This window comes from Coffea arabica, chromosome 6c, assembly GCF_036785885.1.
Source record: "Coffea arabica cultivar ET-39 chromosome 6c, Coffea Arabica ET-39 HiFi, whole genome shotgun sequence".
In the NCBI taxonomy this organism is placed as follows: Eukaryota; Viridiplantae; Streptophyta; class Magnoliopsida; order Gentianales; family Rubiaceae; genus Coffea; species Coffea arabica.
This window is the reverse complement of record NC_092320.1, coordinates 15,518,131-15,545,282: the sequence shown is the minus strand read 5'-3', so window position 1 is coordinate 15,545,282 and position 27,152 is coordinate 15,518,131. Positions and strand designations below refer to the sequence as shown.

The following is a 27,152-nucleotide window of genomic DNA, read 5'->3' as shown; positions in this document are numbered from 1 at the left end:
AAACAAATTTAAATTACTATTTTCCTAAAATATCCTTACATTAAATAAAATTGGCTTTTCATATATCAATATGTTTTGGAATATCTAAATGCATTAAATGGGGTAGGTTGTATTCAATACTAATAATCTATATTAAATAAGGTAGTTTATAGTAATAACAACTTACATTGAATAAGTATATTTTAGAGAAATTAAAAGACAACTACATTCTTCAATTGGAAAGTAAACTATAATTTGGGACAGACGAAAAAAGAAAAACAAGACTATCAAAGTGGAACGGAATGAGTACATAGCATATACCCTCTCTATTGGGGTATAGTACTGTAGCTAGGGTTGGCATAGCTGGAGTGAGAGTGGAGCATAATGGTGGTTTACTTTAGAAGCCGTTAATTGTTATTACTTATTAGAGTGACTAAAATCGTTTGAGGAGACTGGAGGAGGAGAACATTTTAACCAAAAAAAAAGGGGACAATAAAAGTTGACTTGGGATTTTCTATTATTTCTGGATAGTTAAGTTAAAATGACATGAATAAGTCTAACACTTGACAGAAAATATGATGATTAACACCTAGAAACACTTAAAAATGATTTTAAGAATAACACTTTTGATAATTCTAAGGTGTTGCCAAACAAATTAATTTGGTAACTAAAAAGGGTAAATTACAGTTTACCCCTCTGTGGTTTAGCGTTTTTCTACATAACCCCCCTATGGTTTCAAAAGCTATACATAACCCTCTCATGGTTTGGATTAAAGTGTCAAAGTGACGGAAATAGTCACTCGTAACAGAACTTTTAAAAATGTCGAAATTACCCTTATAAATACATGACACATTAACCCCGTATGATTTTTATATTTTACCATATAACCCCTTTATGGTTTAATACTTTAACATATAACCTCCTTATGGTTTTCAAAATATACACATAACCCCCCTTGATTAATAAATAATTTTCAACTTTACATAAGGGTATTTTTGACATTTTAGGTGACTCCGTTATGAATGATCATTCCCGTCACTTTGACACTTTAATCCAAACTATAAGGGGGTTATGTATAGCTTTTGAAACCATAGGGGGGTAATGTAAAAAAATGCTAAACCATAAGGGGGTAAAGTGGAATTTGCCCAACTAAAAATGATGTCCTTTGCACAATTAACAATAAAAAAAAAATTTTATCCCCACAACTAAAAAAGGAATTTATCCCCACAAGGGTTTTATAATAATATTACCAAAATTCAAATTGTTCAGACCTCTCTAACAGTGCTCATCCCATATAAATTATAGGCAATTTAAAGCACTTACTTTTTTTTCGAGGTGTGTGAGAGAGTTAGGGTTACAAACAAATCGAACTCGAGGTCAAAGATATTCAGTTCATTAGCTCGCGAGTCTGCTCAATTATATATTTTTTTATTTTTTATTTTAATAGTAAAATTACATATATATATTCCTAATATTTTATTATTTGTTAAGAAAATTATTATTTTATTCATTTTTAAAAAATAAGATATTTATTTTTTATTTTTTAATCTCAAGTTTGAGTTCAAACTTGAGTTTTATATTTTGAACTCGTCAAACTCAAGTTCGAGTTCGAATTTCAAAAAATTAAGTTGAGTCTCGACTCGATTAGATCAAAGTTCGACTCAACTCAGCTCATTTGTGCTGTAGGGAAAGTCCAAGGCCCACTGCAAGGCATTACTAAGAAGCAGTTACATTACTCATTTCACAACTCTCAAGTCCAAGGCATTTAGCACTACAACCTTGTCACCTATAACAAGAACATTGGGCTGACAGGACCCAAGTATACAAGGCCCCTGTAACAAAGAACTCTTCGCAGAAGGCAAACATTAGTCCCTAAAATTCTTATGGACTTTTACAGAATGGACCGAGCTAGCCTAAGTGACCCAAAACGGATAAACTAAGCAATTGGACCGACCTAGATCGTTTTAATCAATTGTTTTTCCTATTTTCTGCATTACATTTTTTCCTTCCTTTTTTTTTCTGAGCTAAAATTTCATGTAATACTAGATAATTTGGCGGTTTACATACCTTACTGCTACGTGAAGTACGCATTTTGAGAATTCAATTGACATGAAAAAAAATTCCCCCATTTTTAATCTTTTCTTATGTTTTTAAGAGATGGGTTGATCTCCGACTTGATCAGCTACCTCTGGATTTATTCATCCATTTCAACAAAGTTCTTTCACAAAAATATTCAGCAAGGTTAACAATACCCGCAAAATGGTGACAATGAAATTTATCCAAAAATGAATGAACTAAATGTCCAAATAAATGCTGTTTTGTGAAAACTGTCAACTAAAATGTTGTTAAATTAATTAAACCCAATTTTCTGCCTCTTGATCCATTCAACTCAGCAGCCAGTTTACTTGAAAATTCCCCACTAATGTTGATGAATGATGCTTCTGAAATGAGAATCCCTGTACAAGCCAACATGGAATAGTCTTTGCCTTGGGGGACAAAGATGTGGATTACACCTTAGAGCATGACATTTCATTTCTCTTTTTGCATGCCTTCTTCTGCATTCTTGGAATGTAAATAACTTTAGCCATAATAGAAGCATTGTTTTCAGAGTTTGAATAGCACCAAACTTTTAAAAGAGGACTACTTTCTTTGAACTGAAGTGTGTCAGTTATTTGCAAGGCCAGATGAATATTTATCAAAAAATAATATTCTGTCTGTTTCCACATATGCTGATTTTCTTTTATTGAGGCAAATCCAAAGTATCTTCCCAACTATTTCATGGGCTGTAACCTGGTCCCTTCCCCTGGTAGCTGCCACCGAATGCGAGAAATTGCAGAGTGAGAATATCCAACAGTATGGAATTTAATCATTTCAGCCATGGACATAGTTTAACTCTGAGCGAAGAAGGGGATGGAAAAGAAGGCAAAGTGTTTAGGGTGCAGGAAAACAAACTCCGCTAGCCCTGCATACATTTGCAAGCCTTGTGATTTCTTCCTTCACGACAACCACTAGAGATTGAACACCACCATATCGATGCTCAACACACTCTCACACTCCACACAGCACCACCTTATACAGATAACTCTTGCTGTTGTAAATTGTAATGTCTGCTGAGAAAAATGGGATTCTTCTACATATCATTGTTCCATCTGTGATATTGATGTCTGCATGTGTTTTGCACTGGAGAAACGAACAATAAAAACATGACAGTCATGACCATCCATTGGCACTACTACGAAGACCAGCTTTGTTTCTCTGCAATGCTTGTGGGACTGAGGCAAAGCTGTGCTTCCTTGCCAACCAACACAACGCATACTTGGCATGATCATCCTCTAGTTCTTGGCTATTCTCTCCCAAATGCACTTAGAAAGTTTGGCTATTCTTGTCATATTTGTGATCCGAAAATGCACCCCCCATATTAGGTATATGAGTGCCCTGATTGCAGATATGCAACACGTGTGAAATGTGCAATTACAGCAACTGAGCAAGTCATTGAGGTTGACACTTGCTTTCGACCTAAAATTACCAGCCTTCTTGTTCTCTTCGTCTGATGTTTTGCTCTTAAGTTTTCTCCAGGTCGGTTAAAAGAGATTTTGAAGTGAAAGAGGATGTCTGTCCAATTCCAATTTCCTTACCACTAAGTGATGTATCCCTTGATCTGATAGCAGTCCTGGTCAAAAAAAATCTGCTCTATAGATATTCCGGATGGAACACAAGTCAACCACCCAACTCATGACCATCCATTGTTTCTTTTATACGCAAAAGGAAAAGGGCACCACTAACAGGATGCTATGCAATTGTTGCATTGGACCTATTTTAGGAGAGTTTTATAGTTGTTCTTCATGCAGTTACTTTCTCCGCCTCTCTTGTGCTGCTTTACCAGGAGAGCTGCAACATCCAGGCCACCCTGAGCATTCGCTCTTCCTTGGACGTTTTAAAAAAACTTTTCCTTTTTAATTGCAGCGCTCGTAAAAACGCCTGCAATGAATTTTTCAATGGTTGTGAAACTGAAACATGTGAGTTCTACCTTGATGTCAAGTGTGCTTGTCTAGCAAAAGCAATCACTGTCATTCATAGATGGGATAAGCACCCCTCCCCCTGATTTATCCCCCGTTTGCTCACCGTCCTGATGAATTTTACTGCGAGATTTGCGAAGTAGAATTGCACCCAAGGTATTGGTTCTGCCACTGCCGTGATTGTGATCAATCTTTTCATCCTAGGTGCATTTGCCCTTGACGAATATCCAAATGTCAAATTTGGGGATTCCCTTCAAGTTGAAATTCACCCTCATGATCTCACATTTCTTCAGAAGACTAAAGCTGCAGATCCTGTGGCAAATGTCTGGATGGTTAGACAGTCTTCAAATGTTTGCCATGTAATTTTCATCTGTGTCTGCAATGCATACGTGATATAATATATAAGTCCTAGTTCTGTTATTTTTGCTCATCATGTTGCCGGGGCCATATGATAAAAAGTTTTTCCACGGGTACACTTAATACTTCCAATTCTATATAAGCATATTCCTGTAATTGCTTACCTTCAAAAAAAATTTTCACTTATCTCAGTTGAAGACTAGTGAAAACATGTAGTTCTTGGGATCAATGTTGCAGAAATACAATGGTGAGCAATGCTGACTGCAATGGCAACATCCCATGACAATCCTCTTGAAATCTTCCCATACTATTACCCGAAGTTACCTTTTTTTCCTAGAATAAATAATCTCCTCAAATTAAATTCTTCATGAACAGATCCCTAAGCAATCTAATTTAGATAAACTAACTCAATTTTTTTTTTTCTTTTAGCATCCAGTAGGATTTACCCAAAGCACGAGCTGTGAAATTAAACACTTGCTCTGATCTTGTTCTTCACTTCTTGAGTTTGACAGGACTTAAAAGTATGGCCAACAGCTAGGGGCCAACCCTGTATCTCGACTATTTGTTGATTTTTTTTTTCTTTTTCTAATTTTTCAACATTGTAATGATATGTAGTCTTGAAGTAAGTCCAATTCTCTGAGTTTTCAATTCCTTCCACCCTCTTCCTTCAAGGCCTGAAACTCGGAAAACGTAGATAACAGGAGTAGTTGTGGCACTACATGAAATTCAACAAACAGAAGCGGTTTGCAGAAGTCTATTCCCTACATTCCTATCTTTTTCACTTTTTTTTTTTTTTGAAAACCAAATGTTAGATGTTATTTCTTTCTTGTACTGGTAACCTGGACTCTGGAGTCGACATAACAAAGAATGGGAAAAGCAGCAGTCATAATCAAGTTTTCATGGAAAAAGAATTAGCTCGTCATCTGCTGCCTGCACATTAAACTGCTGCTTTCCATCCAAAGAACTGACGAAGAATCTTATAATTCTCTACCTAAGTGGGCACTAATTAGTTGTATCTGCGTGGTCCAGTCATTGTTAGCGAAGTAAATTATCAACAATACTAGAAAACAGGAATCACCTATTGGCTGAGATAGTTAATTTAGAAAGAGCTACTATAAAATAACAAGTCAGAAAACAGAAGAAAATGGGCCAACCTAATATCTTTAGAAAGGAATATGGAAGAAGAATACCTTTAAGAGTCCAGTTGGGTTAAGAAAGCACCTGATAACATAAAGAAAGATGATTAAAGTAGAATAAAGATGGGAAGCAAAGGATAAAAGCATCTTTAGGGGCATGGTCGTTTATCTGTTACCTTTCTTGATTACTTTTGCTATTTTTAGGTTCCACTACAGTTCTTCAGCTTTTCGAAACTTACTTTGACGTTTGAGTTTCTAGACTGGCCAAACTTCCCCACCATCATTCTTTGCTCAACAACGAATATAGGCATAGAACTAGACTAACAATTCACAAAAAAAAAAAAATGTAACCAGATCTAATGAGACTTGAGGAGAGAACCATTGCTTTTTGGAGCTCAATGTTGGTTGCATTTTTTTATTGGCCATGGTGCTATTGGCTCCAGAGTCCAGACTGGCCAAGCTTCTAATGCTAATTCGCTGACATTTAATTTAGTGAGGAAAGATAGATGCCACAGCTGAATTGAATACCAACTCTTAAACAAAGTCAGAGAATCTAAGAAAGTAGAAATACAACATATTTAAAGTTTTAAAAAGGTCACCATTGTCATTACCGATATGGCATCAAACATCTTTTTTTACAAAAGACTAAGATGTAGAATTTGAATATATCACTTAGGAGCATCTAAATCTCAGAATAATTGCACAAAAGCTGGCCAATGTGAAATCATGCGTTTAACAAAAGCAATGTGTTTAGTCTTGTTCTATCTAGAGAGCTACAGGCTTTCAGAGCAACCCAACTGTACTTCACTAATCAAACGGTAAAGCAAATTCGTCTTGAAGGTTTTAATATGATTGCCAAATTCAACTTTTAAATTTTGTGATTGCTTAATTCACCTCAAAGTGGCATACTTTTCTAAAGAATACCGTGATTTAAAGATAGAAGGCGATCAAAAGTGCACAGTGAAATGTACAAAGCAAGGGGCATTTAGACAGCAAAGCGTAGCCGCCAAGTCCAAAAGCCATGCAACAGCACTCTTTACTCGTAGAACTCTCGAATTCCTTTCAAACTGATAGTCCACTGCAACATTCACACTTCAGTAGGTCTACAACTTCTTGGCACTGACATTCCCGTTCTGAATTTTTTAATCTTTGGCTCACATGCAAATTGCAATCATAGCTTAATTTCAGAGGAGAAGATCAAGAATATCAAAGTGGGCTGCCATTGCTTGGTGAAAAGTGAGACTCACTTCAGGTTCTGGTCCATGACACATCCAAATTTTGCAGAGTGAAGTTTCAGGTTAAGTGACTTATTTATTTATTTCTCTGTCAATAATCTAGCTCTTTTAGACTCGCTGCTGGTACTGAGGCAACTTGAAAGCAGGCAGCTACTGACGAACTAAACACTTCTAGTAAGAATGCATGCTCAGGCACCTTCAACTCGGCCAGATGACTACAACATCAAGGACACAAAACCCCAGCTTGGGGAACGATGGCCGCATGGGGGAGTACGTGGTGGTGGAGGGTGGATTAGCAGTGAAAGAATCACAAGCACTTATGATCTTGTCGAACAGATGTATTACCTTTATGTTCGAGTGGTCAAAGCCAAAGACTTGCCCACAAACCCTGTGACTGGAAGCTGTGATCCATATGTGGAGGTGAAACTCGGGAATTACAAAGGTAAAACACAGCGTTTTGAGAAGAAGACGAACCCTGAATGGAACCAAGTTTTTGCATTCTCAAAAGAGAAGATTCAGTCTTCGATGCTTGAAGTTTTTGTCAGAGACCGAGAGATGGTAGCAAGAGATGATTATCTAGGGAAGGTGGTCTTTGACATGAATGAAGTGCCCACGAGGGTTCCACCAGATAGCCCTCTAGCACCGCAGTGGTACAGACTAGAGCACCGGCGAGGAGACAGCAAGGTAAAGGGGGAGATTATGCTTGCAGTTTGGATGGGAACACAAGCTGATGAAGCTTTCCCAGAATCATGGCACTCAGATGCTGCTACAGTTCAAGGAGAAGGTGTATACAGTGTCAGATCAAAGGTGTATGTTTCACCCAAATTATGGTACTTGAGAGTCAACATAATCGAAGCACAGGATGTTGAATCTCAGGACAAGAGTCAACTCCCTCAGGTTTTTGTCAAGGCTCAAGTTGGAAACCAGATACTCAAGACCAAACTATGTCCAACTCGGACAACTAGTCCATTCTGGAATGAAGACTTAATCTTTGTAGCAGCCGAGCCTTTTGAAGAGCAGCTGGTACTTACAGTTGAAAACAAAGCAAGCCCAACGAAAGATGAACTTGTAGGCAGGAAAAGCTTGCCACTTAACATCTTTGAAAGAAGGTTAGATCACCGGCCAGTTCATTCTAGCTGGTTCAACCTCGAAAAGTTTGGGTTCGGAGTTCTGGAGGCAGATAGGAGAAAGGAGCACAAATTCTCTACTAGGATTCATATCCGAGCCTGTCTTGAAGGTGCTTACCATGTACTAGATGAATCAACTATGTACATAAGTGATCAGCGCCCTACTGCTCGCCAGTTATGGAAGCAGCCAGTTGGGATCCTAGAAGTGGGGATCTTAAGTGCACAAGGGCTACAACCAATGAAAACTAAGGATGGTCGAGGAACAACAGATGCATACTGTGTAGCTAAATATGGACAGAAGTGGGTAAGAACCAGAACAATTGTTGAAAGCTTCAGTCCTAAATGGAATGAACAATACACCTGGGAAGTTTATGACCCTTGTACAGTTATCACACTGGGGGTTTTTGATAACTGCCACTTGGGAGGCAACGAAAAACCAGCGGCTGGAGGTGGACCTGGAAGGGACTCCAGAATTGGAAAGGTGAGAATCAGGCTATCAACACTTGAAACAGACAGGATTTATACCCATTCTTACCCACTTCTGGTTCTGCAACCATCAGGGGTTAAGAAAATGGGTGAACTTCAAATTGCCTTTCGCTTTACCTGCTTATCACTTACACATATGATATACCTTTATGGTCGTCCATTACTGCCAAAAATGCATTATCTGCATCCGTTCACTGTAAGCCAATTAGACAGTTTGAGATATGAAGCCATGAACATAGTAGCATCCAGGCTCGGACGAGCTGAGCCTCCATTAAGGAAAGAGGTTGTGGAATACATGCTTGATGTAGATTCCCACATGTGGAGCATGAGAAGAAGCAAAGCAAACTTCTTCAGAATTGTTTCCCTCTTCACAGGCATGGTGTCCATGAGTAAATGGCTTGGTGAAGTTCGTCACTGGAAAAACCCAGTGACCTCCGTTCTAGTGCATGTCCTATTCTGCATATTGATATGCTACCCTGAGCTGATCCTTCCAACCATTTTTCTTTACATGTTCCTCATTGGAATATGGAATTACCGATTCAGGCCAAGGCATCCTCCACATATGGACACTAAACTTTCATGGGCTGAAGCGGTTCATCCAGATGAACTAGATGAAGAATTTGACACTTTTCCCACATCCAAACCTCAAGATGTTATAAGGATGAGGTATGATAGACTTCGTAGTGTGGCAGGAAAAATCCAAACTGTAGTTGGAGATATGGCAACTCAAGGGGAGAGGCTTCATGCTCTGCTTAGCTGGAGAGATCCAAGAGCCACCTGCCTCTTCATAGTCTTCTGCCTATGCACAGCAATAATTCTTTATGTCACACCTTTCAAACTAGTGACTCTGCTAGCAGGCTTCTACTTTCTGCGTCACCCAAGATTCAGGAGCAAGATGCCTTCAATACCCAGCAACCTCTTCAGAAGATTGCCCTCTGCAGCTGATAGCATGCTCTAAGTAGAAAACATATGCATCAGGCAATGTGCTATTTGCTTTTTGAATTAAATGTTTGTCATGTCACTCCAACCAAGTTTCTATGAATTGATATATCTGTATCCAGGATTTGAATTTCAAATTAATACATTCAAAGACACAGCCACAAAAAGCCAAATCAAAAAAGCACATCTAACATTTGGACATCTCTACACAATGTTTTAATGTAGAATTAGCTTTTTAATCCAATAGGATGCAGTAAGATGAACCCACTATATTGTCCCCGGAAACAGAGAACTCTACTTGATAATTTTGAGGTAGTATCTCTTGACATCCTCAAAGAACCATACCGAAGCATTTTTTGTTTAGAGAAAGTAAGAAACACTATGCCATTTGAAACGCAAACACTTCCACTAGCATGGATAAGAAATTAACCACCAGCCGACCAACACCTGGCATAAAACTCTTTTTTTTTTTTTTTGATCGACACGATAGATATAACTACTTCTACTCCTATACTAGAGGGAGGAAAGACCTAAACGAGTTAAGGAAAATCAATAAACCACCACCACTGGTAAATTCTCTATTACAATTACTTCTACTCCTACACTGAAGGGAAAGGAGACCTAAACTGATCAAGAGAAATCCAGTAAACGTAAGAACTCTACTTGATAATTTTGAGGTAGTATCTCTCATAGTCCTCAAAGAACCATAAAGAAGCATTTTTTATATAGACAAAGTAAGAAACACTTTCGCCATTTGAAAAGCAAACACTTCCACTAGCATGGACAAGAAATTAACCACCAGCTGACCAGCAGCACCTGGCTCAAAACTTTGATTTTAATAAATTCAACTGTATTGCTATAGCATATTGCCTAGATCCAGAAGTGAAGCTCTAATATAGGAACAAACTAGTCCAGTACCTGGAGCACTTGTGCAAAAAGTTATGGCTCCGACAGCTGGATTTCTGGAAGGTGTCAAGGTTATGGGCTCAGCGGCCGCTGCAGATGTAATTCTATTGGATCTGCTTGTCGTAACTTTCTGGGCTTTGGCCCAAAAAAAACCTTGCACTTTGTTATGGTTATGGGTAATGTTGGAGAGGATGATGATTTGGAATCAAATATCGAGATTTTTTTTCAACACGATTTTTGTTTTTTGGGGGCTAAATTGTTGTAGATATGTTTTATGTGCAAAGTGTTTTGGAAACCGATTTTGAGACATCTAGCGTCGAATATCTATGATGCCCAATTTCGCCTCTACATTTGTGGTAACAAATGGTCCATTTTACCTTCTCCGATATATATATATAGATTGTGATAACGAAGTACTGTCTAATTAGTAAAATATTTTTCACTAATAATCGAAGATTACAGAGTCGAATCATCAAAAGGATAAATAAAAAATTACTATTGATTATCTTTTATATATGTATGTATATATATATATATATAAATATAGAGGTTGTGCAAATACCAATGACAGTACCACATTGATCTAATAAATAGACTTTTGGCGAAGGGAAATTTAAAGGGAGTCAAATTCCACTTGGGATTCTCGGTGACATGTTTTCTATGCCAATCCAATGACACCTATAATATTGTACCAAGTGTCTTGTTATTATTTACACTTATGTTAAACCAAACCAAGTTGAATTATTAGAAAATTAAAGTGTAAATAATAACAGGACACTTGGTGCAATACTATAGGTGGCATTGAATTGGCATAGAAAAACATGTCACCGAGGATTCCAATCCGTCAAATTCCAACCTCTAACTAAGAATAGTGCCATTTCTTTTCTTGGTAGTCTTTGAATTAAAGGCAAGATGATGAGTCGAAATTGCCACTTTCTAGCGAAACAGTTTTAATTGCTTTCCCTGAAAAAATTATAAAGATTATGAAGTGTGAAAGAACTTTATCTCTAGAAGTTTTGGGAACGTCTAAAGCTCATGATTCTTTCGTCAAAATGTGTTTATTTTGCTTTCATACTACTCAAATATAGTAAAGTGGTTTTGAAGTTCTGGTACATATACCATACTGAATTGACATCGAAGAAAAGGCAACCTAGACAATACAAAGCTTTCGCCAGCCTAGGAAAAAGGTAAAAGGAAATTTAACTGGAGAATCGCATACAATTCCACATGAATAAATACTCTTTACTCGACCAAAATGTTGTAGGGTTTTGTCTCAATTTCTGCACTTTTCCTTTTAGGTTGGCAAGGTTGGAAATGGTAAAATCAAGAACAAGATTCAAGTCTACCTTTCCTTTTAGGCCTGACTGCAAAGCCTATTATAATTAAGCTCAATGGATTTTGATACCTAACGTGTTTATTGTATTAACCAATGCTGATGATGATTCCCCCAAATACAAAATGCCGATGGAAAACCAAAAATTGACCTGCTCAAGATTGTTGTGATTCGTTTTGGGCATGCGTCTTTCCTAAAGATTTGTACAAAATCTCGTCTATCAAATACATACATACTCAAATAAATAATTTAGTTTCTAAGGCTTTTATTTTTCTTGCTGCATATAATTGTTTTGCCTTTTAAAAATCTTGTGTAAAGAGCATGTTTTCCCAGGAATAAAAAGGCTAGCTAGCTATTTTGCCTGATGAATTTCTACAAATGTAATTAAGTCCATATTGTTGCTTCTTCATCATCTTGTGTATGCAGGCACACCCCACAAACCTAGATGTACGAAATGGCATCATAAAATACGAGGTGAACAAGAGTGGATGTTTCTGTGTGTGTGTGTGTGTGTGAGAGAGAGAGAGAGAGAGACCTTGAATTTAGTCTACCAACTACCAACCCTATCTGTGAAGTTTCCATATTCTCTCTATATTTTGCAAGTGATAGTACGTCCCTCCTCATAACGTTTTAACTAATCCATGACTGAGATACCTCGTTTCAACTAACCAGCTTCCTTAACATAGTTTAATAGTCTTCCAAATTGAAAAAATTTTGATGCGCCACTGCCCCTAATTAAACTGAATGATCAAAGTATCATTGGATTATTACCGCAACCTTCGACAAATTAATTACCAGAAACTATTATTGTAAAGAATTTTATCCACAAGTTTTCAATGGATCATATATAATGGACTTTTAAGTTCCATGTGAACAAGTAATAACCTACCAAATCCAATGGTAAGACAAAGTCGAGGCAAGGGTAAGTGCAATTGGTGGTATGTGATATTTTTTCTACGTCCATAGTCCAAGTACTTGAGTTTAATCCTCATTGATCTATTCTCCCCTTTGTCCATCTTGACCAAAGAGGTTGCCCTCAAGCACTCCAACATATGGCAATCAAACAACCCATCTCAACCACCTGTTGTTCCCTAATCATGCATGATTTTCTTCAAGCCAAACATCATTGGTTCTCACTTCTCCGTCAGAGATGGCTGCTAAATCATGATTAAAGTTTTAATTATCATGACCAAGGACGAAAACAAAGACAAAAGCGAACCACAGAAAGAGAAAAACACCGAGGTACAAAAAGAGTTTGCTTCTACTATTGTAATTTAAAAACTAGCTAGCCACCTTAATTTTGTCTATCTATAGTCTATACATCTCTATCGAAAATGACAAAATTTAGAAACATTAAATATTTTTCATGAAACAGATAAAAAGCTGAACATCCTAAGATGGGTGATGACTAGCTAGGGTTTCTTTTTCTTTCTTCCCTTCTTATTCCTGCCTAGGACGAGCCAACCAAAGAGAGCTGAGAGCACGGAGGCGATGGAAATACTCGGCTATCGCCAGAAAACACCTTGCAGCTTGACGGGTTGTCAGGATCTGATGCAGGCGATGAATTGTTTGGTGCCTCAGATTATCAGCCTGAAAATGAAAGACACCTTGAATATTAGAGCCGACTTCTTTTTCTTTTTCTTTTTCTTTTTTTTTTTTCCTTCTGTCTTTTGTCAAAACAAAACGATATAGAAATTAAGTAACAGCAACAACAAGTTACAAAATGTACTCATGCATGTATGTTGACTTTTGGAGGATGAAAAATATAAAAGAGAAGGCATCTTCCATCTGCATCTTGGGTTGGTAACGGAGTAATCTTAACTGGGCAGAAGTCTTAACATTTGACATGAGTATAGAAAATCTTTAGAGACCCTCATAATCTTTCCGGCCACCCCGCCTTTTGAATTTCTTGATTGGTCCAGAACACACCGGTTGAAATTGGGACATGTAGAATTTATTTACTTCCATTGTTTTGACCAGTGCAGAGTTGATCTGGTGCTACATTCAAAAATCACTTGAAAGTGTAACCAATCCTCTCTTTTTCTCCCCATTTGCTTACTGTAGCAGTTTAGACAGGGACTGGGATCTTGCAGCTGGTCTGAACAACGCTGTAAGGGTAATAATATGGGAAACCAAGAATAGCAAGGATACTGTTCTATAGAGTTCGTTCGTAAGAACCATGTGATAATCAATATGAGATGTGAATGAGAAAAAGGAAAAACACTAACCTTCTAGAACTAGAAAATTTCATGGGGATCATTCTAAGAAAACTTTTCATCAGTTGTAATATTCAAAATGATTTAGAATGTTAGACTTCGTTGACATACATTTAGTATACCATTTCTCTAATCTATAAGAGTCTCCCAATACGTTTCATTTTCTGTTTTGCAGTCCCTGTATCATTAGTTGCACGTGCATGACCAAGAAACATTTCATCTGACAAAATACACCATAAATGTGAACTTTGAGAATGACAATGCAAATTTGGACTAGTTCCTGAAATGGACTCAAAACAGAAACCAAGTTTAATGCCTAGCAGACGAGTAAAAGAATTTCATCAAGCAGATGATTAATATATTCAATGACTCTTAAGTTTCCTGCAGGTCCTTTTCTCTCAAACATGATTGCTAGGAATGATGATGACCATGTGACATCACATAGGAATATTGGGAAAATTTTTATCTCCATCAAATGGGATCTTAATCTTTAAGCAATCAGCCTACGCCATTCACATAAATTTCCGCAGCCACACTTTTTCTACAGAAATTCATGTAGTTGCATGAAGGCCTGCGAACTTGAAAAGTTGTGCCTCCTTAGCTTATACTAGCTTCCAATCTTTTAAATTAAACAATTTAATTACTTTTCCACTCATTTATCATCCAAATACTACTCCAAAAATTGGTGAATCTCTTAGAAAAGAATATTGGGTTCGTGTGTTTGACAAACTATGTCTAGACTCAATAGAGAAAAATTATTGTTTGCAAAAAAAAAAAAAAAAAAAAAAAGAAAGAAATGTTGTTTAGACTCGATAGAGAGATGGCCTGATGTGTCAAACCGGAGGAAGCAACTACTTCACAGAAGGACAGGGTCACGGTCACAGACTTTCGAGTGTACCCACACAATGTGGACCGCAGGATGTTCGATCAGAAAACCCCAACACCCATGTGAGATGTGACCCAGAGAGATGGGACCATGACTTGCTCTCTTTAGCTAAAACATATCCGTGCATGTAACATCGGGGTGGACCTTAACTTACTCAAATCCAACGTGCGAGATTCCTCCTTAACCCAAACCATCTTAAGGTATTGTTACTCTAGGGATTCTACGGTTTAAGTACATAATCCTGCCACAATATTTACTCCTGTTAGTCCATGTATGAGCTGGAGGGAAGAGGAGAGTTGGTCATCAGTCGGAGCAGGTCTCCCAACCCAAGCAATGGGCAGATTCTTGTCCTCTACGATTACGACCCCACAAAAAAAAACTTTCAACGTCATCAATTCAAAATGCATGCTGTGTACCCTCTTTTGCTATGTAATTAGTAGCTAGTATGCATTAATTTTTTCTAAAGTATGTGCTACACTATATTCAGTGTACCTTTTTTATTCCAGGGAAGAATGACTTGTTACGTGATGTGATTAACCAATTAGTACATGTATACATAAGCATGCATGTTTGTGATTGAATAGAAAATTGTGTTACAGTTATATTTGTGGTGGGGGTGTTGGGGGGGGGGGGGGGAGTTTAATGTTTAATGTTGGATACCTGTCTAACAAAACCTTCAAGGGTGGAGAGTTTGTTCATGGCTAGAGCCATTTGGCCCATGTAGTTAGCCATGTTCGAAGGGCAGCTCAGGGCATCAGAAGCAATGGTGTCTGAGAGGGACTGATTAAGAGCTTCAAGTCCTTGAGAGAGGGCTTCTTCAGCTTCCTGTGTTGACTGCTGTAATCCACATATTGCCAGGAGTTGCTGTTCTGTCAATGGCTCAATTTGGCTCATTATTATCTACATTAAAACAAGCCAAGAAAAAAAAAAAGATTGGTTAATCCACCACCATTACCTCATCATACATTAACGATAATCCAAATATTTTTTGTACAAATTTGTTGTTTAATTGTCTCAGAAAGATAACATGTCTGGAAGAAAAGCCTTGTTAATATATAGCTAAAGAGCCGTGCAAGTATGCATCATCTTTGTTTCTAATGCAAAAGAGAGACAAAGACTGGAATTATAATGGTGAGTAACAGACATGGGCTTTATAGCTGAGTTGGGAATAATACCTAACAAGAACTTACAAAGGAAAGCATCACGATACCTTCTCGTCATTCTTTGATATTACATGATGGTGATCCTCTTTACGATCACACCGACAACTTGCTCCGTGCCCTTAAACAACATTTTACATTCCTTGTGAAGTATCTCATCATGTCTATTTAGTACTATATTCCTCCCCGATCTCACCAATGTTAACCTTTTCTTCACTACCTCTAAAACCCTTGTCGGGTCGAAGACAATTTTTCAAGAATATAAAACAAGTCGGAATAAATCAAAACTTGTTTTTAGAAAGCATAAAAAGTTAAATAAATCGAGCCCATTTTGTTTTTAGCCGTATGAAAGGTTTCTAGCTAGGGTTTGCATGGTCTTTTTTCGTTTTATTAACTTTTTATTACGTAAAACCTAGTTCCGAGAAGAGGGTTTTCGTGCATATATATATACATATATACAGATACCTTGATGAGCTCCGATGGGCGAAAACCTCCCATCCACATGAAGCATCTCTCAGCAGGAGTCTTCCACATGCCGGAAACAAGATGAAAAACGTCAGATTTGGCGATCATGCTTTTGAGATTCATCACCTCGTCATAGTGAGCCAAACAGTTGTCGACGAAAAGCCTGAGCTCGTTTTCAGGTAAGTGCTCCTGCACTGCATTTCGAAGTTCGCACATTAGGCGGTGATGCTCCTCCAGCCATCGTGAATACTCCATGTCGAAGACGGTAGCATCTGCAACTGAGAAAATGTATTGAACTAAATCTGTTACCAAAGTAAATTATGAAAATATATGGCTCTAATATACCTGAACTTATGTTGCCCATAGGAGCAGGCATGGATTGGTCACCGCCTAGAAGGGCAGCAGCTCCACCAAAGTAAATTCCCTGGAAAAAAAAATGAAAACATTAAAAAAATGCTGGGGTCACTTGAATATAGCATTTTATATAGTGAATTGAGTGCAAGAAAGAAAGATAAAAGATGCACTCTTCTAATACCTACATTTAATAGAGAGAACTGTAGTATTTCTTACTTGAGATCTAGCTCTTTGTATTTCCTGTTCTAATTGAGTAAGTTTGATCCTGCTTGACTCTAGCTGCTGAACATAAGCCTGTGATAGATCAAGCAAAAAAAAAAACTGATTAGTTTTGTGGTAAATGTATACCTTTATTTTGGATAAACATACTAATCTTGGAGTGGACTGACCTTTTTCCTAAGTCTGCTTTTCCTGGCTGCCTCCCTATTCTGAGCAAGCCTCCTCAGTGTCTGTGGTAGAAATAAAATATAAATAGAGAACTCTATCAGCTATGGTACAATATATTAAATAGTGGGGGACAAGTAGGGATAGATTTCACCAAAAAAGAGAAAGCGGTTACCTTAGGATCTGGTGTCTTTGGTCCTTCTTGCTCTGAACTTGAAGTTGGACCTCTGCGGTTTCCCTCACGCTGCAACGACAATAATCAAAAGAATTATGACAATCAAGAATAATGAAAAGAAAGATTAAAATAATGAAAGTGAAACCCCCCCCAAAATCTGAGTCTACAAGAAACTAACAAATCAATCATTTGCCGGCATATCAGATAGTATATTGACTAGCTCGATCTGTACTTAGTTAATTAAGTCCCACCTTTACAGCTTTTGCTGGTTCAGGTGCAGAAGCAACATCATTTCTGGGGTTTGATAACTCCATGGACGGCTCAGATGATCTCTTGGAACCGCTGCTAGATGGAGAATTGGAAACTAATCCGGTACTTGCCTACCAAAAAATTAGTATCAACAACTAATTAACAAGCGAACCCAATTAATTAAGATATACAATGTCAAAGTTGATGAGAACAAGTAAAAGAGACATCTTTTAACGGTATGATACCTTTGCTGATGAGGGGTCTACATGCATGGGCTGAGAAGGGAAAATGTTTAGAGTTGGAGGCCTCATCCCGGAGTTCTCTGCACGCGCATCATAAGCATTAAATTGAGGATAAATTTTTGGAAATTATTTCAGGGAAAGATAGGATAAGAAAGGAAGAAATCCCGATACAAGGGTCAGAAAGGACAAGAGAGCTGCAATTGGTCATGCATTTTGAACTCTTTGCAAGCAAAGAGAGTGAAAGGAATTTTTTTTTTTTCAATTTTGATTTGTACCTTTTAGAGGTACGAGCAGAAATTTGCAGGAAAATCATGTAGTAGTTCAAAGAGTTTGTTACATGTCGTGGTCCAACCCCAAGAAATCAATTGAAACCAAAACGACACGTAATAGAAAACAGCATTGCTTCTTGAAAACTGGAAAATTTTTCAGCTCAGAGGATCTGGTCAAAGAAAGTACAGTCAGATTTGATCTCTGAACACACTTTCCTCATGACCAAGAGTATTCCCCAAGAGAATCTTTAAGGAGTAGGCATAAAATTAAAAAGAAATGAAAGGAGCTGGATCATTTTGAAGGTTAAGGAAAAAATTTTAGACATATAAAACAAAAGATGGGAGCTCACGTCTTTGCTCTTGAATTGCCGAGGGTTCTTGGCCATCCAGGTAAAGAAAAAGGGCTTGATCTAATTCGCCCAAATCATAAGCTCCAGTATCCTTGCTTCTGCTCACACCCCAGACAGAAGGAGACCAGACAAAGAGAAAAGATCAAGAAATGATTAGAGGCAACAAAAATTAAAAAAAAAAAAGGGGGGGGGGATTTATTTTCTAAGAAAAAAAGAAAAGAAAAAGAAACACGGAGAGAAAAAGCCAAAAGTAAGAAACGGGTTTTTTGAGGTTCTGACGAATTTAGGAGCAAGAAAAGGGTTACATGAAATTGCCGGGAATGGCTGATGAAGATGATTGCATCATGCCAAAAGAAATCTGATTAATATTCTGCTGATGATGCTGATGATGATGAGCATGATGGTCTTGAAGAAGGTGCTGATGATGACTTGGATGAATCTGTGATGGCACTGGTGATTGATGTTGTTGTTGGTCAAGCACTATTTGACCAGTGTGGTTGTTGGTTTTGTTGGAAGAAGCCATGAAAGGAGAAGAGTTAATGGAGTTAGAAGCTCCTCCAACAAAAAGTTTGCTTTCTTGCTCAGTTGAAGTTTCAACAAGAGCTCTTGCAAACCCCATAAGTCTAGCGAAAATCCCTGAAATTTCCTAAAAGGCTACTATTATGTATGATCAGATGCTTTCTCTGATGACTGATGACCATAGCAGTGATCCAACGGTGGTTTAAATAGAGCTAGAGGGATGGCTCTAAAGATTTGAAAAGAGAAGAAAAGAGATCGACAGGGAGGAGAAAAAAGGGGTCGGTTAGGATTAATGAAGCGCAAGAGGTTGAGGAGAGGATAGAAACTGAGAAACAGGACAGAAGAGAGCAAGGGAGAATTGAATGCAAATGAAGCAAAAGACAAAGCTATTTTAAGCGAACCAGACGACTTTCTGCAACCAAATTTTCAGATAAAGCGGTCTTAAGTTTAAGCATATCCTCCAAACTTGAACACTTCTTTCTCTCTTTCTCTCTCTCTCTCTCTCCCCCCAAAAGGACCAAAACCACCGAAGACTAGGAGAAAAACTGCTAATGTTTGTCCAAGGAAAACCTCTTTTGGCTTCCTTGTCCGATCAGCTCATCTCTTGTTGTTTAAATTTACAGGAATGCCCTCCTTCATCCACACTTTTTACTAGTATTGACAGTCTCATGCAGCCTCCTGGCTTACACGTAGAACGGCCAGGAGGCTGCCATATACTTCAAGTCTTCGAGTGTTCCAACTCTCTAAGACTCTCCCATCCCCAACTCTGCTTTTATTTAATTTCCTTGGCATCTCTCTCTCATTAATATTTTAGTTGGGAGAGACTTGGTTGATGATCAATATATATTATCGAGGTTTCGAAGAATAAACAGAAAAACAAGAAAAGCATCAGTAATTGAACTTAATTTGCTTCATGATATTTTATATTTTTTACTGAAGGCAAAAGATATATAGAATAGTTTCTAGCCCACTTGCCAGCTGAAAATTTCTTCCTTGGCAGGACAGCCACCAACTCTAAATCTAGAGCATTGTATCTGCAAAGTGTAGGATTACAAGGTTAAATAGTAATGTCTACGTTCTAGTGTTGTCAACTTGAGAGACATAATGGTTGACTATGAAATAATTGTTTGAAGTCATGAAATCAACAGCATGATTCGCACATTTTTTTGTGCTCACAGACAATGTCAAACTCGAACGTCTGTATAAAATCATGGTTGTAAACTTGTAAGCGATCGGATTAAAATAACCTAAGGTAGAATTGATGAATTAATTACAGGGGCATGCATTCTTCCAGAATCATAATTAGTTCAAGTAAACTGCAACCTAGCTCAAAATGCATTAGGAACATGAAACTGAAACAATGGTTTACTCCTTCCGTTTGCTGAAGTCCTGGGAATTAAAAGACACCTTCCTCTTAATTCTCTGGATTGTTGAAAATATTAGAAACTAAAATCATCCCAAGTTTTCCGGCTATTTTTGGATTTCTAAAATTTTGAATGATTTCAATCATATATAGCTAGCTACTGTGATATAGTTTTGAGACAATCCGGTCCAAAAGGCAACCTTATTCGAAAGAATTTGGTGATTGTGTTGATATGATTTCAGTGATTCTAAAATTTTGTCGTGCAAGAATTTTGTGTGGTTTTGAGTTGTGTTAAGCACGAACAAGAACTAGGATGTGAAAGTAAAAGAATACGTTAATTGTCTATACTAAACCCTCTAAACTATGTGCTTCGCTCATATATATATATGTTTCTGCGTTGTACGTCTTGTATGAATCTACCTGTTGTTGGGCTAGGATCAGGTGATTTTCTTAGCTTTGTGCTGCTGCTTTAACAACATGTAGTTGTTGATAACCTTCTCATTTTATCACTTTCCACGGTTTTGATTCATTTACTTTTGCCCCTAATCTATAAGAGAACCTCGAATTCTTTAAGTCATCCACATGAGTGAAGAAGGGAACCACGATGATAGAATAAATTAGAAGCGTCATTTAGCAATTTAGGAAACCAAAATGCCTGAATAATTAACAATTAGTCGACGTTTTCTTTTCTTTTCTTTTCTTTGTGGTTTAAAATAATGTAAATCTTCCAACTCCACCGAACGATAGGGAATTTTAGAAATGTCTTCGTTTCATATATATCCATATGATTGTATATTATGCACCCCCGTACCTGCAATGTACCTCAATCCCAAAAAATCATTTGTATCCAACCTTTCATCATACCATCACTGAATTTCGAAAATGAAGTGAACGAAACCTAAACATGTTCGTTTCAACTATAATGGATTTCTTGGAGGAGTAACGGGTCGGATGATAACGATAACGAGGGCGAAAGTGCATATATATATATATGAGAAGTTCTAAGTTCAAAACCTCCAATTTACATTAAAAAAAATTTAATATTTGTTTCGACTACATCTCTGTTTAATTTGAATTAAATCCACTACTACACCTTAGTTTAATGGCAAACTAGCTCAAATTTAAACTAAACCCCATGTGAGAATTATATTTACTTAACAAGAAATGAATTCAAATATTCCATGTTATATTCCATGTCAATTGTATTAGAAACCTTTGTGGCTTCAATGTACATGGACTATTTAGTCTAATGAACTCAAGAGTACAGTAAACCAATGGACATTGGTAGTCAGGTCTCAAAGCTACGGGCTTCCAACCACTCATTTGAATATTCACGTAAAACTGTAAGTGGTAAGTGATAGCATCCGATTTGAGCTCTTCCATTTATACTTAAAAAAAAATATATATATATATATATATGTACGTATCTCTTTCTTTTTTTTACACTAAAATTTGAATGGTACTAATGTCGCGTTCGTCTAAACCTGCTTGTAATAATGATAGTGTATAAAAATTGATCCCAAAAACATTACTTTGACTTACTAAGGTCAAATGAATCTACTGATTCCACTCTCACCTGTCCAGAGCTCAACATTTTTGCTCTTTTGCTTGAGGTCCAGACAGCATCGATTAAAATTAATGTATAAAAAGAAGGTATCATTAAAAATATAAAAAGTAAATTAAAATATTTATTTATGATATAAAAAATGTGAGATAATTTTGTATGCAAACACGCTCGGTGAGAAAAATAAGCTAAAAAAAAGGGGGGGGGGGAACAAGTGTTGTTGAACAGAATAGTGGACTTAGCAGCCGTTACCCGTATATTCAGGGGCAGTTTCGTCTCGGAAGACCGAATAACTTACCCCCAGGACACGTGTCAGTTTTATTTTAAGAGAAGGTTGGAGGATGGGACCGGCGAGACGAGTAAATTTTTTAATCTAACGGTAGAAAGCATTTTAGTCCAAATCAAATGTGGGGACAACATCATACCAGCTCCCACCTTTCCCGCGATTTTTTTAATTTTCACGGCCCTTTTCGGCAACAACTACGAATATGAAAATATTGGAAATCAAAAACAATAATTTTAAAAAATGTGATCAAATGGGAAAAAAACAATCTATTTAGAAAAGGAAAAATGATCAAGTATTTTTTTTGTGTCTCCATTTGGGATTGTCTTTTTTCTTTATCAATAAGGGCACAACTCTCTTTCTTATACATGTTACATGTCATAATAACAAAATATATTTACGGAAAAATTAGAACATAGAAACCTAGTGGCATTATTTACATATTCTAAACATTCTCGAGAAAATTTAAGACTTTTTTCACATACAATAAAAATGAAAGAAAAAACATGAAAAAATATTATTAGGATGAAATAAGATAATAAGCATATATATATATATATATATATATATATATATATATATATACGTGGGATTTGGTCCATTTGGATATCTAAAATGTTAATGACATAAGTTTTCTTAAGTCATAGAGTATGCTACTTGATTTACAAGTAGATCCATACACCATGTTTATCTAAACTAGTGATTGACGCACACTTAATGTGTGTGCATTCAATAATTAAAAAAAAAAAATCTTGAATGTAGAACTCCCATTTGGTAACAAAATTTAGAAGTAGAAAACTAAAAAAGTTAATACAGCGAAACATGATAAAAAGAAAATGAAAAATTAAATCAAGCAATTAGATTGATTAATGAATCTTTTAAAAAGAAAATTTTCTTCTAATTGTGCTTTTACATTGAGATGGAACTCTACAATCATCTATATGATTAAAATCTTATGATAAGAGATAGAAAAAAAAAAAAAAAAAGTTCTCTTATGATGATGCGTATGAAGGAGATGGAAAAGAAATTTTTACGTGGTTGTAATTTGTTGTTGAGTAGAAGTTTTTTTATGAGATTGTAAATTGTAGTTTAGTAATTATGTTGGTGGATATATATATTTGACGAATTGTATGATATTAGTGGTTGAGTTAGAATCGGTTACTGGTGAATTGTTATTTAAAGGATAAATAGAAATTTTCAAAAAAAAAAATGACAGAAACTGTTTACACCAAATCGCGTGCTTTATTTACACCAAACCATGTGCTTCCACTGTATTATTGCTCGATTCTGCTAATGAAGCGATCTAATGAGCAATTCCAAACTCGGATTGGAAACAAGCTTATTAGGCATTTCCTCTCTAAAACTTGCATGACTGCTTTATTGCATTTTTATTCATATCATATCTTACTAATCTTTGGATTTAGAACTTTTAATTTTGAGGATTAACTCGATACTATGGGTTGATTCGGTTCTCAGTTAGACAGGACAAATCATCCAGCAATACGGGTGATAAAAGCGTACGTGAAGGATGTGAAATTTGATTAAATGGGGACTAATTATATATGCAAAGAAAATCTTAGTGAAATTCTTGAAACACATATCACACTAGAAGGTATCATCTGAATCAGATACTCTTACTATTTAGCTAGTCACGTACACAAGGGAATACCGTGGACTCTCATTACATTTTATAATTCTTATATTTCCTTTAGACAATGTATTTTTATTTTCTTTTCTTTTCTTTTCTTTTCTTTTTGGAGAAGGTACTTTATATGTAGCTTAAGGAAAAGGTAATTAACTTGATTGATTCATAGACACTTGTTGTAAAAGAATTGATGCAACAAAAGATAAAATTGGGACATTTAAGGGGCCTATGTAGAATTAAGAAGAAAGTGGGTTTCCAGCCTCTATTTTTTCTCCAACCAAGAGTCACAAGTTCTTTATATATACATAATCTAAATGGGATTCCTATCCATAGTAATATGGAAAAATCACTGTTGATAATTGGCATTATCGCGGATTAGGGTCTGATTTTACTCTATCTTTCAAAACGTGTTGGGGCATTATGCCCAGCAACGTGAAATTTCTGCTGTAATTTTTTAGAAATCCTACATCCTGTTAGCATGCAGTTGGAGAGGAGCCTCAACTAAGGCCTCCCTTCCAATCCCCTCCCCGGTGGCCGGCGGCCGAGGTGTGATGGGGAGAAAGATGGAACAAAATTCTAACTTGAGACCTTGGATGCAAGTGAAATTTACAGCAGAGGTCAAACAAGAAAATCAAGCCGCTCAAGGATGATTAATAGCCTTCTTCTTGTTTGTCCTGTGAATAATACAAACTCTTCTTGGTACTAATAATCCTTGAACAGGAGTGAACAAAGCTCTAAACTACATCTTCCTCTCTCTTCAACGTATAGTGATCTTTACTCTTTAGCCCTTTTTGGATCTATATTCACTTATTTTCAAGAAGCATATGCCATGATGACTTGTGGAAACCCATAAGAAAGAAATCATCAGAAAAGAAAACAAAATGCATAGAGTTTTGAACTAACCAACAATATCATCCAAATTTCTTGAATCACATTGCAATTGAGAATTTGAAAAAAAAAAAAAAAAAATCCCCCCTTGTATAATGTGAAAAATTTTTGGGAAAAAAAAGTATTTTTATTTCAAGATTTTATTATTGCTCCTTTTCCCTTTTTGTTCACATAATCCCATAATTCCAAAGGGAGAAGGGGCCATAATTTTTTTTATGCTCTTAGCTTAGTTCCTTTCTCATTTTCTGCAGTAGCAGATCTGGCCTTTAATTATTAGCGAAGGCTTATTTAAGCAGGTCGCTATGGCAAGCATTGTCATTTTTCCTGTGACATCCTAAAACTTAAAAGAAAAGCATCGACTGTTCAATAGACACATGGTGGCAAATGAATCCGGATATAATACTGATTGACCAAACTGTTAAAAAAAAATTATCAATTACTTCCTTCGTAATATAACTAGAGGTACAAATTATGCATCTGCGAATCGCTATCAAAAAGTATGCACGCATACCTGTATTTTGTTAGTCGTTGTCTAAACGAAGTTTACAGCAGTAAAATATTCTTTTAGATAGAAACGAGAGGAAGAAAGAAAGATTTAAAGAGAGACAGAGAGAGAAGTAGAACAAAGAACAAACACTTTCTGTGGTGAGGTATATATGCGTAGTCAACCTTCTCCCAAGCACAACCTACGTTGCACTTTCTATTCTACCTTGCAAGCATCTTATTTTATTTTTCCTAGTAAGACAAGTGGTAGACTTAAAATAGCTTTGCAGCGTGAAATTTAAGGTGCGTTTGATAAAATCGAAATCTCAAAATCAAAATTATCTGAGATTTGAAGTCTAAATATGTCACATTACTAAATTGTTAAATACAAAAATATGATATATTGAATGCATATCATATTAAGTGATAAGTGAATAGTTTATCATTTATTTTTAAAATTATATTTTGTTTAGAGAAATATATATATATATATATATATATATATATATATATGTATAAGGGATAAACAAAAATCAAAATGTTGGGGTTAGGTATACAAGCGTGCATGAATGCATGATAGGTTAGCATTTAGGTGTTTCAGGTCTTCAAATAGCTAATTAAGTGGCTAACTTTCCACCAACTCCTAGTACCCATGTCTAGCCCGACAAGGTAAACATATACAAAATCTTAAGCTGTAGTTTTTATCCAAGAAAAGCATATGTATGATATTATACCCCCAGTGTTGACCAGGAAAGTTAAGATATATATCTATGTATACTTGGCCGCTCTACAAATATTAAGTTTAAGCGTGATTTTCGTATTGGCATCACTACCTTTGTATCTTTATTATTGTGGATCGATCACAAATCGTGGAGCTTATATAGTATTTTATGCACTTCTAAAACACATATTATTTTCTCAAACACTTAGGAATCTTTTTGCTAAAGATGCTTTCACCAAGAGAGGAGCCAAATCCCTAATCCTTCATCCTGAATTTCGATTTTTCTTGCGTTGAATACTAGTACAGTTGACATGAAAAAATGTGCAAGATATGAAGTGCAGAATTAATTGGCTTCCCCTGTCATATAGCAATTGAACCGACGCTGGACTCAAGATGCATTCGAATTTGTAGGTGACGATGTACAATCAAAGTAACAAACGGATCATAATATGGTATAATTACAAAGATGATACAAGGATCAACTATGCATTTACTCTTACTTTTTTTCTTTCCTCGTCCGGTTTTGCTCCATTGAAGAATAATTTGAGACCCTTTCTACTATATATAAGGGCTCAAAGGAGGGACAGTATCATACTTTTACACGAAAGCGTACGCAGGGTTGTAAATTTTGATCTATTTTTCACAGCCTTCACTCCTCCCTGTTTGGTGTTTTTTCCTGTGTCACGACAGAAAACTCATAATTTGATCAAAATTTAGAACGACATTTTAATTAATTTTTAAAAAAGAAAGGGAATAACATAGGTTGCTTTAGAACAACTCCACACATTAGTTTGGATCCCCTGTCAATATTGAGCAACTCCTAGTTTTCATGTTGACAATGACAACATGTGATTGTGCAAATGGTCAATGAAGAGGAGACTTATTTAATTGCTGAATTATGCGTAGACTTCTACTTTCCCTTCCTTTTCAGGAGAAAAGCCCTCCAAGATATAAGCCTATATATCCCTTAAAAAATCAAAAATTAGACATTTGTCATGCCTATTGAATACATAATCGGCCGGAGTGCTAAGATTTGGCATATGACTTCAAAAATTTTTGTACGCATCTCCAATCATTCAGACCTACCAATTAATGGTTGAAGGGCTTTATTCACACCAATATCTCAGTCCGGAAGAACATGATGTATGTTGATTTTTGAATAGTACCTACGACGATGGAAAGATTTGCCATGGGTTTCTTGTCCTTGGAAGAAGATTGACAGGGATGCTGCTGCAATCAGAAGGTCAAATCAGATTAAGTGTATGCTTCTTCTTCTTTTTTTTTAAAAAAACTCTTGGCTGCCATTCCCTCATAGTTTACCCTATTAAAGAAATACTTGACAGATGCCGACTGTTTAACAACAATAACACGTATGATAGTACTCATTTGACCTTAGCTAATATATGATTGCTTAGTATCATC

The 27,152-nt window shown here is 36.4% G+C and overlaps 2 protein-coding genes and 1 long non-coding RNA gene across 8 annotated transcripts; 1 reads left to right on the top strand and 2 right to left on the bottom strand.

The window, feature by feature from the left end:
• Positions 1-2,809: 2,809 nt before the first annotated feature.
• Positions 2,810-6,300, bottom strand: LOC140008503 (uncharacterized). Its single transcript, XR_011815902.1, has 2 exons — positions 4,799-6,300; positions 2,810-4,685 (listed from the first exon to the last, which is right to left on the bottom strand). It is a non-coding gene; the product is annotated as an uncharacterized lncRNA (long non-coding RNA).
• A 105-nt stretch (positions 6,301-6,405) lies between these two features.
• Positions 6,406-9,412, top strand: LOC113694240 (FT-interacting protein 1-like). Of its 3 annotated transcripts, none has more exons than XM_072053101.1 (3): positions 6,441-6,585; positions 6,666-6,740; positions 6,827-9,412. In XM_072053101.1, the coding sequence occupies exon 3, from the start codon at positions 6,904-6,906 to the stop codon at positions 9,292-9,294; it is 2,391 nt and encodes a 796-aa protein (XP_071909202.1). In that variant the 5' UTR covers positions 6,441-6,585; positions 6,666-6,740; positions 6,827-6,903; the 3' UTR covers positions 9,295-9,412. The 3 variants fall into 3 exon arrangements, with proteins under 3 accessions (XP_027068924.2, XP_071909202.1, XP_071909203.1); XM_072053102.1 differs by having other exon boundaries at positions 6,518-6,585; positions 6,677-6,740; XM_027213123.2 differs by having other exon boundaries at positions 6,406-6,785; positions 6,870-9,412.
• A 3,345-nt stretch (positions 9,413-12,757) lies between these two features.
• LOC113692260 (bZIP transcription factor TGA10-like) lies at positions 12,758-19,412 on the bottom strand. Of its 4 annotated transcripts, XR_011815901.1 has the most exons (12): positions 18,570-19,412; positions 18,265-18,362; positions 17,649-17,725; positions 17,406-17,534; positions 17,155-17,223; positions 16,985-17,044; positions 16,812-16,889; positions 16,587-16,665; positions 16,242-16,519; positions 15,277-15,516; positions 13,337-13,622; positions 12,875-13,104 (listed from the first exon to the last, which is right to left on the bottom strand). XR_011815901.1 is itself a non-coding variant. In XM_027210648.2 (11 exons), the coding sequence occupies exons 1-11, from the start codon at positions 18,881-18,883 to the stop codon at positions 12,955-12,957; spliced, it is 1,566 nt and encodes a 521-aa protein (XP_027066449.2). In that variant the 5' UTR covers positions 18,884-19,365; the 3' UTR covers positions 12,758-12,954. The 4 variants fall into 4 exon arrangements, 3 of the variants coding, with proteins under 3 accessions (XP_027066449.2, XP_027066448.2, XP_071909201.1); XM_027210648.2 differs by lacking the exon at positions 13,337-13,622 and having other exon boundaries at positions 12,758-13,104; positions 16,242-16,513; positions 18,570-19,365; XM_027210647.2 differs by lacking the exon at positions 13,337-13,622 and having other exon boundaries at positions 12,758-13,104; positions 18,570-19,364.
• Positions 19,413-27,152: the final 7,740 nt, after the last annotated feature.